The 16,748-nt window shown below is 35.4% G+C and overlaps 1 protein-coding gene across 3 annotated transcripts in view; it reads left to right on the top strand.

Moving 5' to 3' along the window:
* ADK (adenosine kinase) overlaps positions 1 to 16,748 on the top strand; it is a 302,767-nt gene that overhangs the window by 74,018 nt on the left and 212,001 nt on the right. For 2 of the 3 annotated variants that reach the window (XM_087766906.1, XM_087766907.1), the window contains exon 4: positions 8,514 to 8,592. In XM_087766906.1, the coding sequence (XP_087623032.1) occupies positions 8,514 to 8,592 (79 nt within the window). Of the gene's footprint in view, positions 1 to 8,513; positions 8,593 to 11,802; positions 11,858 to 16,748 lie in introns of all 3 variants that reach the window. The other variant, XM_087766908.1, reaches the window with a different exon arrangement.

The following is a 16,748-nucleotide window of genomic DNA, read 5'->3' as shown; positions in this document are numbered from 1 at the left end:
TGTTACTTGTGCTCAAAGCAGGGTTTTCTGCACTCATTTGTTCAAGAGGAGAATTATTTGTTCACTGCATGTTAATAGGAGCTTAGAGCGGACCTATACTGTCGTCTTAGTCTACTTAAATATTCTGATGTATTTTTAATGTTTTCTTGGTTTAAATTTACCGACTTGTTACTGATTTAAAAGAATTTAAAATAGCACAAGGAGTGAAGAAAAATAGATGTTTTAGCAGTGTAGTTGAATTGAGAAGAACCATTTATATTATTGCAAAAAAAACCAATCAAAAAATTGATTTAGATTGTGGTTAACAACTGTCACCGTTGTTTTGGACTTTGTGGTAATACAGAATATTACTCGGATAAAATGCTTCTTAATCTGAGTGATGTATGGAAACAGTTTATAATTTGGTTTTGGAACAGCTCTGTCTGCAAAACTTTCTGATATTTATCAACTCTGAATTGGAACCCAAACTTTGCAACTTGGTTAACTTATTTTTTACTGTTTTACTGTTTTGATGTATTTATAGATAAAAGGGCAAATTGTAAAGTTACTATAGTAAAATATTTCTCTCCGCCAGGTGTGAGTGTGCATACATCTATTTTTTTTGTCAGCTCTTTACAGGCAGCTTAATATGATTTGCACTGCGGCTTTAGATAATCTAAATCGTAGCAAAGATAAGGTCTAAGATCTCTTCATGACTGAATACTTTTAATATTAAAATATTCTTGGCAAATATTCTATTAAGTTAAACAAATTTTCACTTTGATGTGAGCTGGAGTAAGTTGGTGCTTGTGAAACAGCAGTTTCAATTAGCATTCACTAAAGGTTTATTGACAGTTAACACCTGGTCTCGACTGTGCCAAGTGGGAAGCATCTATTGCAGTCTTGTACGATTGTTGCGTAATGAGGATTATGATCTCTAATTTGCTTTTAATTTTGTAAACCTAGTCTTATTTTCAAAACCAGTCATTGTTAACTTGTTTTCCTGCATTTTTATTGTAGGACAGACGAAGTTATTTATTTTAAAAGGATTAAGTAGTATACTACTTTCTAACATGAAAAACAACTTGTCCTTTCATTGGTTAGTTAGCAAGGAAATTTGGACGTGAAGATTTTACTGGTGGGTCTCAGAAAGCATGTATTCTTCCCATACTACTTATGAGAAGCAAACAGAAAATGACACAGTTTTTTTGGAAGTAGTATTCTTGTATACAAGCTGCCAAATGTATACTGGGAACACCAGGAGCAAGTGTAAATGTTTTTGTAATACTGCTGAGAAATAACAAAGGAAATGACCTTGTTCCTTAGTGCTCCAGAACATACTTTGACGCATCTAAGGATGAAGAAGGTAAATGCTACATATTTTTTCCTTGCCTGCGATGTATTTTGACCCTTATTGGCTATGCATAAGGGCATGGAGCTATTTCTGGCTACAGCATTTTGCAACAAATACCATGGTGCAAGTCCCTAGATGTATCCGCAAAATTTTTGAGTCTTGGCTGATCATTTGGAAGATCTTCTTCCAAAAAGACAGTGGCAGGGAAAGCATAAACTTGTAGTGAATTACTGAACTAATGGAAATTCTCTAATAGTATTTCTGATTACCAAGCCTCAGATGAAACTTTTTAAAATGTTTTGATTAGAAATTTAATAGAGGGAGAGAAATTTTAGTCGTCTTGACCTATACTATGGTAATCGTATATAATACACATATTTTAAGGTTTGTGAAGGTACTCTGTGTATATATAATGTGTGTATGTATTTGTAGTGTTTAGTGGCAGAATCAGAAATGTAATCTTTTAATAACCTAGTGGTATAGTTTTTCTTTTCATTTTCCTGCAGCATTTCAGAATATCAACAGTAAAACTTGCCTTGTGGTGGCTGATGCTTCTGAGTGTAATCATGTACATTTTTGAGATAATGTAGAAGAGGAAGATATCCAGATAATCTGGAGTAAGGGGGCCTTTTCAAGAACACTCGCATAAATTTGCCTGACTCTTTGCTGAGAAAAGAAAGAAAAAATTACTTTGAGAAATGTCTTTAAATCATGATCCTTAAGAGCTGGTGTTTTAACCTTACATTTGAATGACTCTTACTTTTTCCATCTTGTTTCAATATGCCTAAATGCAAACACATGTGGAAAATGTTCTTTTGGCTTTTATCAAACTGACATTTAAGTGCATTTTTTTCAACCTCGCTAACATTTGTGGTAAAATATTTCAAAGCTATGAATCTTGCAATTTGCCTATGCATTTTTTTTTCTTCTTTCATATATTAACATTTGGTACTCATAATCCTAACCTGGTTGGAATTACTGGCTTTTTTCATTTGCTGTTTGTTTGGATGAGGTGATTAGGAAAATACTTTATGTGAAATTCTAGTTTGCAACAGTAAATACTTCCATGAAGAGTCACTGTTTTCTGAACTCTGGTAAATAAAGGAGAAAAATACGATAATCTGCTATATTCAATTGTAGCAATCATATTCCTAATAATACATTTAGCTTTCGGTTGTGTTATATGTCCATGGTGCTAACCTGTCTCCAGTACTTCCTTTTTAGCATGTTTCATTCTTCGTCTCTACTCCCCTACCCATTCCCAAGCTCTTTAATTCTGTGCCAAGCTAATAAGGAGAAGAACTAGCTCTGGGTAAAGTCAGTCATTGCCAAGCAGCTGTTATACAGTTTTCTCATGTACCTCTGTGATTGTACCTCATTTCTAAAAGGCAATATTTTTGCTCTTTCAGGTCCAAATTCAAGTAAGAGCAACCAATTATATCTGCATCTCAATCTTAATTGGTTATACGTCAAAGACTAGGGATGAAATAGTTCATGTGTATAACTATCCTTTCTAGGGTTTGAACTTTGAACACTGAGTTGTATAATTTAGAGAAATTAGGTACACTCTTTAGAGTTAAAAATATGAATTACTTTTTACCCACAGTATTTGTCCTAAAGTATTCTCCCGTTTTATTTCTGTTTAAAAGTAATACCTTGTGGTTTAATTACAATGTTTGAATCTCGAGAGTAGACATTTTCCTTAAATCTGAATTAGATTTTACTTAGGATCAAATTATGAGGGCTTCAGCTTGCCTGCTAACACTGACCAGGGAAGGTTGTCTTTCTACAACATGTGCCCCATCTGCCTGGTGGTGCGGCTGCTTCCATCGTTCTGGCATTGGCCCAGGCTGTGATGAAACTGAGAATGTGACAGACGACAGGCTTGTCCAGATGTATGCATAACTGCTTCTGCCATGCCCTGCAAAACAATCAGGATGCAGGTTTGGCATTATTTAGTTGTTTGTGTTGATTTATTCCTTGAGGGTTTTCTTAAGAAATGGAAATAATATTTGGTACTTTTTTGTAGTTTTACTGAGCTTTTAGTATTATTAAAACAAGTTGTATAATACGATGCTTACTCTCACATATTTTTTTTCTTTAATTTATGGAGTGATTTCATAGACATTATGACACAGGTTACTTAATTTGAAGATTTAAGTAGATTTTAAAAAATGCAATTAAAAGGATCAAACATCTAACTGTCAGAGTATTAGTCTGGGTCTCCTCACAGCTGAACATTGAAGCTACTGCCATGTCTTAATATGACTATTTATTGCAACTAAAAATAAAAATCTGGGAAAGGTGTCAGAATCACCATTAATTATGATTTTTAATTAAAATCTAATTAAAATTCATCCAATAGCTTGAAAACATACCAAATCCTAGTCTACATTCCTCTCTAGGGGGATCAACAAAGGCTGCCTCCTCAGCCCCAAGTCACCTCCAAAGAAAAACAAGTTAGACTTACGTGCGACTTGCAACCTTTTATTAATTATTTAAGAGGTTTCCATCTTAGTGTTTTTGAAGGTTTTTACAACACCAGACAAAAATGTACAATCCACTGGAAATATTGTAGTAGTATTATACAAAATAACCCGATTTTTGTCTTACATTCAGGCTGTCATTATCTGGCATACAAAAGCAAAGGGCAAAAACTATTTTTCTCTCCTCTCTAGCTGTTTTTGGCAGCTGATGTTTTTTAAAGTGTAGCTCCCTGCTGATGTATGCTATTGAGTATATCTTAGGTAATAAGCAGATATAGCAAAAGATATCCAGGGCAATACACCCTGCTGAAAAACAAGAGATTACTTTTCTGTTCTTCTTGCAGGTAAGTAGCTCCTGACGTATGCATCAGAAGTGGTTTTTCCTGGTGCTCTCTATATAAGACAGTTAAACATTGGTATTCTCTGTCCATTTTACTCTTCAAAAAGAGTTTCTTTATAGTCTAATATAAGTTGTGTCCAAAAACTTAACAACATTACTTGAATTACTTTAATTTTCCTTACTGCAGCTCCATTGCCTTATGGTGTGTGCCTTCGGTTGTAGGGAATGTTCTATGTGCTTATTTTTGTTGTCGGTTTGGTTTTGAAACCATGGTGAGCCAAACATGACTATATTTGTTGCTGTGTACCATAGAACAAGAAGATAGTCCCGGCTCAAAAAAGCCTCAGATTTTGTGTATAAAACGAATTACGAGAGATGAGTATTGATCCGGGAGAGGATTGCCAGTCATTAGGCTGGAGAATAGCCTCGGGAAATCACACTGCCTTGCTGATGACTTTTTTAGACACTATGGTGAAAGATAGTCTGAAGGAAGATTTAAAGTAGATTTGCTAATATCCATAGAAAATTCTAGTAACTGGACATTGGATGATATCATGGGTTAGTGGAAAAAAAAAAGGTATTTTTGTTGACTGCTTTGTGCCCAGAGGCTGTTGTAAATCTGAATGTACTGAGTGAAGGATGGTATGTTCAGTGCTGTAACGCTTTGCAGGGCCTTGAAAATGTAGAGAAGCAGCTTCTGCTTGAAATGACTGAGAAGGGGCTAGAAGAGGGGTGTGGAGAGAGGCGAGCTGGTCAGAGGGGATAGCCGGCACGGATGATCTTTGCAGCTCTCTGAAGGGATTAGATATTAAGATGAGTGCATTTATCTGTATAGTAGAGGAAATCATGCTTTTTAAGAGGTGCTATGAGAAGTAGTGTAAGGTTTAAACATAGTTTGATAAGAGGACACAGAGAAGATGCATAGTGATGCACAGGTTATAAATGGTTTGAGTGACAAACAGGGTAGTGAAATTGTCAGCAGTGATACTTACTAGGGGGAAATTCTAACGGCTGTCTCCATTTTGAGGTAATGCTATGGCACATGTAAGAGGAGTCTGGGCCTTTTAAAAATAAGCCTCCACCTCCTGTAATGTAAGGAGGTGTATTTTGGTTTTTTTTTTAAAAAAAAAAGGCATAAAAATTTTATTCTCCTTCTTGTTTGTGTTCTTTTATAAAATAGGTTCTTCCATTACCTCCTTATACTTTTTTTTAATAGCCATTAATTCTGTCAAAAGTGAAGCTACTGAAAAGGCTCACCTTTCAGTATCAAGTTCAATTAGGAGTCAATCCTTTTTAAAAAACATGAGGAAAAAAAGCAGCTGACAGAAGTGCTATTGCCTTTAGTATAATTGAGCAAAACATTAACATATCCTCTTTGGTCAGTGCTAGAGTTGATCAGCAGTATCACAGCTGAAAACATATGCTGCTGCAAATGCAAACTTGTTTTTGTTAAAATACTCTGTAATGTGGTGAACAAATTCATAGTACCAAAAACAGGGGCCCCTCTATATGGTGCTGATTGCGGGATTTATTATTCTGTTATTTAAGGTAATGGTATGTTGCTAGGTCAGGAGAAGGGTCACAGTTCTCAGATACAGCACAGCCTTAAGAAATACTCAGAAAGACCAACAATTGCAGAAGTGAAACAAAAATATTATTCAGTCCTGCTCATAAGGTTCTAATTTTCTTGAATTATCCTAAGTGTGATAACAGCTTAGTCCTGAAGCACACACAGAAGCTCTGTTTAGCATTCCCAGGCCTCGGAGCAGTTTCTACAGTTGAACTTCCTTCCTTAAAATGGAGAGTTTTATAAAAGCAAATACCATGTTTCTGAGGCATGCTGGAATGACGGTCTTCTCTTTGCAGGTCAGACATACAGCAGACGGTGACAAAGTCAGTGTTCCCACGCTGTCTGTTCCATCTGCTGACATCTTGAAAAATGTCCATCTAACTGTTCATTTTCTTAAGATAAAAACCTATTGGCATTCTTAATTTTGAGGTCATTCTTGGTACAACTTGGTTATCAGGCTCTTGTGGATTAAAACAACACAATTTATATTGCCCTTTTGATGTGTCATGGGAAATGACCAGCAAAAATTACTTTTCTTGCATTTGTATGAACTCGTGTTCTATTTTATATAACAGACCTTTAGAGGTGGTGAGTTTACTATCTTAATTCGAAGAAAAGGAGTTAGGTCTTTTAATGTTCAATCTGAAATAGTGAAAGACAGTCACCATTGTTTGTCTTATTCTATTAAGTAGTTGTAAAATAATTAGTTCAGATTACTTTTTAGATTGCATAGCTGTCACCTTGAAATCTTCATAATACAGACAGTATTTTAAGGCTGTTTCCAATTTTTTTTTTCCAAATTCGGATACCACCTATTTTATTAATTCAGACTACAAGATAAGTATTTAAATACGTACTCATCTAGATTTAGGGCTGCTAATGTAGGTGGTCAACTACAGTATACTAAGTTTATAAGGTTTAACATGCCATTAAATAATACAGACATAGAAATATTAGATGCCTTTTGGTCAAGGAATTAAAATATCAGTTGGTGTGCTTGTAGATACACAAGAATACAAAAATAGCCATGTGATTTGGGCAGTACACACTCAAATTAATTGAAAAGGTAAAATGTCAATTAAATTAAAAATATTGCTGAAATACTTAATTGGTTCATGATGGTTTGTATGTCTTTGCTTGAGAAGCAATTGTTATGAGACCTGTTGTTTTTTGTTATTTTTTCCCCACTCTCAGCTACTTGCTATCATTTGAGGTTTCAATTGCTTGACGTAGAATTGGTGGATAATTACTAGTGTGGATAACTGAGAAAAATCATATGTAGTAATTTAGTTCTTGGTTCTTTCTACTTGTCTGCCCATTGGTAGTTTGCTAGGGTGAGTAGCTCATTATTCAAACATTTTAAATTGAAAGTACTGTAGAAATAAAAATGCCCTTATTAGTAACATGGTATTGAAAATCAAAGCCTTTTAAACAAACAAGTCATTAGTTCACAAATCTATCCCCAAAGCCATTGCTCACATACTATGAGGAGATTGGGGTTGTGAGGGGGAGAGGAAGGGGAGGGTTGGCAGATAGCGTTCATTTTTCACTGCGTCTGAAATAAAGATGTGTCACTGTTTTAAAATATTCTAAAGGTAAATACAATAAAATATGTTGAAATACACCTAACTGGGTAGCTTCATTTGTTAACGATAAACGTCTAAAGTTAATAGACTTTAAGGGCAAATCTAAGCTATTAATTAGGGTTGACCTTGAGGTCATTTTGATCCTCAAATGTGCAAACAAATTTTACAGTAAACATTTTAATTTGCCTGCAGGAGTACTTCCTTCTGAGTCTAATGTCTTCTGGGGCTGTTAATCCTGCTGTTTAATCCACTCGTTTTGAAGCACGCTTAGAACTGAAAAGGCATGATACAGCATTTGTGCACAGCCTCCCTGCAGCCTCCACAACTCGCTTGTTCTTGTTTCCGTTTCTGTGACACTTCCCTCTTCTACAGGCTGTGACTAGAGAGGAGGCTGGTTCTTAAGCTGTGGTGTACTGTGATCAGAGATGCAAAAAGTACCCAAGACAAGGAAGAGTGTGTTATAGAGCTCTGTCTGGGTCTTAACCCTAAAGTTTGATCTGAAATATGAGGGTAGATATTTCTGTTAAAAGTTTAAACATTTGTTTCAACGTTCAAACCTAATAATATACTACTGAATGTCACCAAAGAATGCTCTGTGTTCATAGTAGTATGACTTGAAGGATTTGAAAGCTCATCTGGAGACACTTGGCTTTTCTGTTATCAGATTTTCTCATATACTCATAGATTTGTTCATAAAAGTGCTTCACCTGTCAAAATGTACTATTTCATATGAAAACTTAAAACATAGCACTGTTGTTTGGGTCAAGTTAATTTTGAAATAGACACCAGATCTCCTCAATCTTCTCACTTAATTTTACATTCTGTTTCTAGCTTTAATGAGGTGGAATAAGTATCTGAATTCTTCATTTATATAATTTTTCTTCAAGCATAGATTTTATAATCTAATAGTTCATTGCAATCAAGCTTATGCTTCAGATAATGGGGTTTTTTTTAGTTATGTACTCCACTTGCAACTTTAAGGTAAAGGATTCAAGTTGATGTCACACTTATTTTGTTTAAATTACAAAGCAAAATAGATGTTTCCAGTTTGCACTGTATGTAACAGCTAATGTACCTGAATTTCTTGTTTTCAAATAACATGATGTCATCTACTTCTAATCTTCATGTCTTCTTTACAATTTTTTGTTTGTTTGTTTTCTAGAGTTTAACTTCTCCACTTTTTTTTTTTTTTTAACAGATTTGAAGAACTTGTGAAAAAGTTCAAAGTAGAATATCATGCTGGTGGTTCTACTCAAAATTCCGTTAAAGTGGCCCAGGTTTGTTCTTCCTTAAAAAAGAATTATTGATAATTTGAAGTGTTGAGTTTGAATCAGCTTGATGCTCTGTATTATCTGTGTTCATCATGAGCACTACTGAGTGGGTGCTTGTGATTCTGTTGCTCAGACTATGCTTGTATTTTTTGACATCATTTATTTTGAAGTTGTGCTCTTTATTCTTTTTACACACTTTCTGTTAATGTTATAGTTACAACTACAATGTACCTAAGAGTGAAAGGGAGGGCTTTAAGGAAGATTGAGCCAGGCTCTTGTTAAAGGGGTGCGGTGGAAGGATAAGAGGCAAGGACAAGATCCCTAGCTGCAGTTAGGAATCCTCCAATGAGGAGAAAAAAGTCTCAATGAGAATGGATAAACAGAGTTGTTGTTGAATATCTGTGCTTGGAGATTTTCATAACTTACCAGGATGAGCTCTTTGGCAACCAGATCTAAATTTGAGTCTGGCCCTGCTTTGAGGGGTGGGTTGGACTACAGACCTGCAGAGGTCCCTTCTAGCCTGCATTGTTCTGTGATTCTAACCACATTCATCTTGTAAGAACTTGAAAGCTTGTCCATAGAAGATTGAAATGTGTAACTTTTTTTTTTTTTTATGCAAAGATAATTTTTCTGGCTATGAGTATGATGAAGAACAGTAATGATGAATTGGGTTTCAGGTATACTAGCTTTTCTGTAACTAAAGTATGCCTTTTGTCACAATACTCTTAAGCATATACCTGTATATGTATTTTTAGATTGTGATAGATGCACAAATCCTATAAATAAAAATATGCCGACTGTATTTATAACCTTTTTGTTAATGATCCTGGCTTATTAACTTCCAGACTTCCTATACAATTAAAACTTACTGCCAGACAGCATTAAATGCACATTTGGAAGAAATTAAGTTATAATTTAACAAAGGTTGCCCCCGCCAATAAAAAGGAAAAATTCATTAAAGTAATAATTGCTGCTCCTTTCTACAAAATAGTTGCTGCTTCTTTACTAAGATTTTCATTTTTGAAACCCCAAGTGTCTTGAAAATATTTATGATAAAAACATTTCACAACAGAGAGAAATCTAAGTTGCATGTGTTTTATTGTATATAGCATTCCAATTCTGAAATGGTTATGTTTTTTACATACAGACAGTTTTCAGAGCTTTTTTGGTTTTTTTACTATATGGTCAAGCCAATTTTTTGCTTCTGATACTTTAAAAAAACCTCTTCAGGAGAGCTCAAGTTATTGGATTCATTCTGTGTCATTAGGACTGTTGCTTGACCTATGGGGATGGTGTAGAGATGGAATGCTGTTGATCTCTTCCATGACAGCTGATTAGAGGTCAACTTTTTGGAGGGAGTTCTGCAACTGTTTATTACTTCAGAGGTGTGAAATTCTGCTTCCATTCCTACATCTAGGTTGAGGAGGTTTAGAAGCAAATGCATATGGTAGGCTCAGTTTCTAAACTTTGAAGTGTTCAAAGAGCCCAGGATTTTATTTCCATCTCTCCTTGAAGTCACCTCTTTGACATCTGCTAGTATAAATTCATATAAATATAATAATTAATAATTAAATAGTAAACTATGTCTCTTACTTAACTGCCTCTTAATCTACCAGTCCAGTTGTTATTCAATGATTATACTATGAAGTACACAGAACCTATATAGAGTCAATGAAAAAGATGATATTTAAATCAATGAAATGTAGGGGTTTCTATGTCAATCCTCCTTTCTAATACTGATCAGTTTTTGTCAGTGAACTTTTCCCTTTACCTTGGCTCTGAGTTGAGAGCCTCATTCAGCTCCAGTTGCCATCTGGAATTGTATCTGTCTCCAGAAGGGTTGTCATCTCCTAGGTTTTGTTTCAAATAAGATTGAAACTTCAAACAGTTGTGCATGAATAACATAACATCACTAAGAGGCTTTAAAAAGGGGAAGGTGGGGGGGGTGAGAGAGAGAAAAGAGAATTCTGGAAATCTTGAAAGAAAGTATTATTCTTTAAGCTTTAGCAGAAGAAAAAAATGTGAGGATAGAAAAAAATAGTTTAAATGTAAACCAAAAATTAAACTAGAAATTCTGGAATAATTTTTGCAGCACTATTCATTGGCATATTGGAGAGAATAGGTGTGTAAGTAATCTTAGATCCCAATAACTTAAATATACATATTTGTTGAAAGTAACAGGAAAAAGCAAAGACTGATTCAGGAAGCCTGACTGGTGGTTGAGAAGTAAAGGACCAATAAATAAGTTCAGAGCTCTGAGGTAGTCACACTCTTAAGTGAATGTGAAGAACGTGAATGTGAAGAAGACACGTGAGAAGAAATCTTAAGAATACAGCTCTTCTTAATTTCTCAACTTGTGTTACTTTATGGGAAAAGCTTGCAAAAGTATGCTAAAAACTGAGAGATATAAACTAAAAAAATTTGTTTCAACGGCTTAAAAGTTGGTGAGAAATAATGGCACGTTAAAGAAAAGCATCCTTGGAAGCCTGACTGCAATGGAATACAACTGTTTGAGTAGAATGGCTGGAAATGAACAAACGGCCTCTGAAGTCTGGCAATTGCTTTTTTAAAGTTCATTTCTGAGTGGGAAGAGTGTATTATTAAGGAGTGTAGTAGGAAAATTGGAGAGCAATTAATAAAATGATTGGAATAATAAAAAGGAAGAATTTAAGCAGCAACTCATTAATAGGTCATTGAATTGTTTGATTCAAATAGTTGCTTCTTTAAGGGTCAGATAACCAATGCTATGTTGAAACAAAAATACCCAAAGGCAAAATGGGTGGGGAAACTTACAGTATATAATGTGTTTAAAAAGGAAAAATGAAACTGTCATATGCTTGCTTACATGGTATATAGTCATCATCACTTCTGTTATACATGCTCATGTGTTTTGGACATTTCTTTTGTATCTGTAAAGATAGTGAGATCTACTCAAGAAAGACTGTATCTCTGTTCCTGAAAAGGATAAGCTAACTTCTTTTAAAAAAAAAAAAGGGGTGGGGGGGGGGCGGGAAATCACAGAAAGAGGCAATAGGAAGAAGCTCTGAATTATGAAGAAAACTGGGAAGAAAATGAAGCTTAAAACATGAGGTTTGGAACTAAAATGTGAAGCAGCATCAACTATAATGGAAATGAAAATTTTTAGAAGTTTACAAAGAATTAACCAGAATTTCAGTCAAGCTGTGAAGAGTAGAATTAGATTTTTTTTTTTCCTAGCCTGTTAACAGAAAGGAAAGATCTGAAGTGCAGCCTTGAAGGAAGAATTTGGCAGGTAAGGTACTAAAGGGAATCTTGGTATTTTTTCAATATTGTCTTGCAGCAGAGCAGAAGTAGAGTGTGTGGCAGGCTGCAGGAGTGAGCGGTGGCTGGAGAGCATTGTGAGAATCAAAAAGCTGAATGTTGACTGCCCAAAGTGGGCATTATGTGGACAGAGTATCTCAGCAGAGTCAGAAAAAGAAAAAGGTCTGGATGTATGAGGAACAGCAGAAAGGATTTTTTTGAAGAAATGCTTCTAATGTATGCTGGAGAAGACAGATTTTTGCAAAATGAAATGTGGAAGCATAATCAAAACATACATTAGAGGGAAAGCTCTGTAAAAGGAAAGGAAGGAGCAATTGAAAAAATTATCCTGTTGCAAAAGAAATACAGAAAACTGTTGGATTAAAAATTGAGAGGATGGAAGATAAATGGTAAAGGGGCAGAAACTTGGAAATATCACAGTCTTACTTTTCAAAGTGTATTATAAAGTGTTTTTTATAAGTACAATAATTTTTTTAAAAAATACCTGAAAATGGTGAAAGGGAGTACCAAGAGCAATATAAAAGTAATAAAGAGCAGTACTGAAGCCAGTGAGATAGGATGTTTATGTTCAAGTTCTCTGGGATATTAAAGTTGTTTGAACATCTGCTGATCTTGAAAACAGTGAGGAAGTCAAAATTATTTTTGGCTTGACATAACTCATGTTATGAAGTCGGGGGGGGGGGGGGGACGGACGACGACACACACGACGTGATTGGTGTATTCCAGAAATGACAGTAATAGGCATAAAAATGGAAAAGATAAAATAAATGAGATTACAGCTTAGTCATTCCTTAATGAGTTTAAATTAACAGCAAATTATGTCTTGGAAATACTAATTCATATTAGGAGAGGAATAGTGACAGAAAAGTGGAGACAAAAAAGCGTGTGAGGGAAAAGATAAAACTGTTTAAGAGGATAGGAAATAAGTAATCTGGAAAGAGAAAAACAGTATAAAAATCCCACTGTTGCTCTGATTTTGTGTCCCTCACTGTCCCATCCTTGTTTCTTCCCTACCAATCTGCTTTTCCTTGTCCACTCTCATCTTTCTTGGGTGTAAATTTGTTCATCTGGAAGAGAAAAGATGGCTCACTAGAACAGATTGAGTACTTGCTAAGGCCTTAAGGAAAAGTCTTATTGAAATAAATATATTTTCATTTAAGACTTTGGTACTGAGTGGAAAAATAGAGACAGACCACAAAGAATGGGGAGAGGGGAAGAGGAATAATGATAGAGGGTTTTCTTGCATGCAGTACAATACAGAAAACAGTTGGAATCCAGATTATCAGCAAAAATTCAGGTAATGTACTTCTAGAAGTGGTATGTTACTATTAGACACAGTTGCTGAGCTTTTTTTTTCCTTAACCCACCAGTAGGGAGTGTTACTAATGTCAAACTTCGCTGGATCAAGCTGTAATTAATCAGGTGTCAATCACTGAAAATTGCGTGATAGTACTTTGGAAAATGAGGACTAGAGATGATGAACTGAATTGCATTTCGTTTCTGGAATAGAAACTAAAGTTTAACTTTCCTGTTTGCTGTAGTAATCTTGGCATTGGGATTATCCTTTTATGCTAATTTTTAGTTTTGCTTTGTGTTTAAAGTTGAAGTTATGATGCATGCTTCAGAACAGGGAGGAGAGCAGGGGTATCAAATTGAAACTGCAGTGTGATGCTCTGACCTTTACTTGTCTCATTAAATTTTGGCTTTATGTCTAATATGATATGTGACATCTTGCTTTAATCTGAGCTCTTGCAATCCCTCCAAATGATTGGATCCTTTATATTAAATCTATAAAATATGCATACATGTAACTGCATGCAGTTCATAAATAATGTATTGTTTTAGAGTTCTGCCAACAAACTAAATTCAGATTTGTGAAGACAGTATTTTACTACTTCTCAGCTTCCTTCTGTAATTCTAATTAAGACTGTGCCTGTCTAGCAACAGACATTGATCTGGAAGGAAAAAAAAATCAGTATCTTTTAATTGGGCTTGTGACTTTAAAATATCTAAAACGGATAGCTTGGAGACAGGGCAAGTATTGCTGACCAGGCCATATTTGTATGATTATTATTAGTGTTTATTTTGACTTTGGAGTGCTGAGGTTAGAACTGCAAGAAGCAATCTTTGAAGTTTTGCCTTTCTAACTCAAGTGCTGGATTTCAAGTCTAACTTGATGGAATTTTATAACTTGGATTTTACACAACACAACCTTGGCAACAAACAGCACATTTTCATTCTGGTTTTTCTGGAAGTGCATATAAAGAATGCCACATTCTCCGTCCTCGGAGTGGGTGCTCTTGGTTTATGCTCAATTTCTTAATAGCTTATTTTCATTCTAACAATTCTGCTATTGCTGTGGATCTAACTTAACAGCTAGAGAGAGCTATATTCTATTGTTTATTAATCCTCAGAAGAATTGTGAAATTCTCATTACACAAGTTTTATTACTAGTGATGCCATGTGAACTTGGAAAAACATAGCTTGACATATTTCAAGTTGAATTTGTAGGACTGGCAGATAAGGGAAAAACATAAGTTACAATTCTTGGGAAGCTTTCATATAGATACTCTTGGGACTTCACAATAATGTTTTTATAATACATACCTCAGAACATCATAATGAGTCCCCATTTTTCCCCTCCACTACTTCTCACTATCTAATCGTAAGCTTTTTTTTTTGTGGTTGTGCAACATTTTTGCAAAAAGCCTACATACTGTTGTTAGATCCTTTAAAGAAGCTTGGTTTAAAACTAGAGTATGTGTTTATTGACTCTAAATTTGTTGTTTGGAATGACTTTTAAATGAGGGATAACACTAAGGGAATAATATGATGCTAAATTAAGTTGAGCATTTGTGTCCCACCGTCTTCTGTACATCAGGGAAGTATGATACTTTCCCAGTATCGGCCTATATTTCAAGGGCTTGTAACTTCATCCCAATTTTTATTCTTCAGTGATGATGAACTTGATCTGTTAATCTAAAGTGATTGTGCTTTTTAGCATTCTAATAAACTGACAAGTTTGAGAATTTAATTTTGAAAAATGAACAGACTCATGCTTGCGTATAAAAAGCAATATGTGCTGAAGGCTTAGGCGTCTTAAATTTTTACTATTTGTTATGTGAGTAATTAGCCAAACTTTGGCTTTATATTGAACATCTGTGTCTACTGGGTCATGTCATGCTTAATCCAAAAATAGTCTGTAAAATTACCAATTTATCTATAAAAAATACTTGCAGGCAGAACTGCATGTTTTAAAGAATATAAGCTGTAATCTTGTAAACATATAACTAGCTCATTGCAACTGGTTTCATGCTTTTAAAATTAGGTTTGTACGTATTTCCAAAGTAGTACCCTTGGCTAAACATTACTTATTGTGTGTAATCTACAAAGTCCATTACACATTAGCTCTTCCTTCAGTCATTTAGTGATTTCCTCCTCACTTTTCTATCATTCTGTGTAAATGGGCATATAACTGTAATGAATTTAATCTTTTCCTCACTTGTGAAAATTTCTAGATTAGTCTAATCAAGTGTATAGAAGTGAGGCATAGCAGGAAGAAAGGTTTGGCTCAGGAGCAGGCCTCGAAATGCATTGAACATGCATAGCTAGGAGAGAGGTAATGGACAAGTTGTCAGGGAGGTCACCCCAAGCATGCTCTCAGTTTTTTGATGTTGATGCAGTTTTGCAGGACCTGTCACTGTTTTATGGAATCCATCATGCCATCAACTAGAAATGCTCTCTGTTCAGCTTATTGTGTGCTTAAATTGACTTATGCCACAAATACCTTTCTCCAAAAACTTTCTGGAATAGTGCTCCCAGAAAGTGCAGGCAAGTCCCCTAAACAACTTTTTCCTCCTACTTAGTGAAGCAGAGAACATTTAGCTCTCTAGCTTTCTGTTGACCAAAAGGAAATAGGTCTTTTTTTTTCCGAGAGAGGTAGGCTCTGTGCTTTCTGAACCATTTGGGTCAGAATCTTAAATTCCTCAGAGTTAGTTTTGGCCTTATGCTAAGATATTCCTTAAGCAGCTTCATTACATCCCCCTACTCCGATGGGCTTGGTGGCCCCAGCGAACATATGTTTCCAATATTTTCAATAGTTCAATCCAGCTTTCAAGAAAAAGTATGAGAAAGCTCTCTAAACCATTTTCTGTTTGGTATGGTGTAATAAACTTAGGGGTATAGCCTTACCTTCTCTGCCAGAAAACAATCCCAAGGCATTGGTTTTCTTCTGTGCCAGCTCCTGCATGTTTCTGCCGTGTTGCGCCTGTGTAGCATTCCACCAGCGTGGTCTCCTGTCAGCAGCAATGCTGACACCCTGTGCTGTCCTGCAAGTGCATGTACCTGCTTCTCAAACTTATTCAACATAAAAGAAGATAAAACAGAGGAAGAGTTAGGACTTATTGCTAAATTTTTCTTATTTATACCTTGCTAAAGTTTATATGCTACTAGCCAGTAAACTGAATCTTAAACATCTATCCCCAGTGCTGTGGCCAGTCCTAATGAGTGAGACTTGTTCTTGGTGAAGGAATGATAAAACGTGCCTCAGTGCTGACAAAAGTAGTTGTTTGTTTGCCTCTCTGGAAATAAAACAATGGCTCTTCCCACTATTGCAAAGATGATGGCCCATTGATAGTGTCATGGTGGACAGTGTCACATGCCAGTGACATCAATTTCCTAAGTTATTTATTCTCTCAAGGGCACTCTGTCATTCATATGTGTTTCCAAATTAGCCTATGTCAAACACCACAGTGATGTGTCTGTGCTTCTGACAGAACAGACAGCCTTTCCTCTTCAGAATTATAACATGCAGCTTGGGAAACTGATGTAATGCCCAAGCTGATTGGTAGATATCAGAGAAA

The sequence above is a fragment of the Nipponia nippon genome, unplaced genomic scaffold (assembly GCF_047370975.1).
Source record: "Nipponia nippon isolate SJK-2023a ecotype South Korea unplaced genomic scaffold, ASM4737097v1 scaffold_3, whole genome shotgun sequence".
Taxonomy (NCBI): domain Eukaryota; kingdom Metazoa; phylum Chordata; class Aves; order Pelecaniformes; family Threskiornithidae; genus Nipponia; species Nipponia nippon.
Note: the sequence above shows the minus strand (reverse complement) of the source record. Positions and strands in the feature narration are given on the sequence as shown.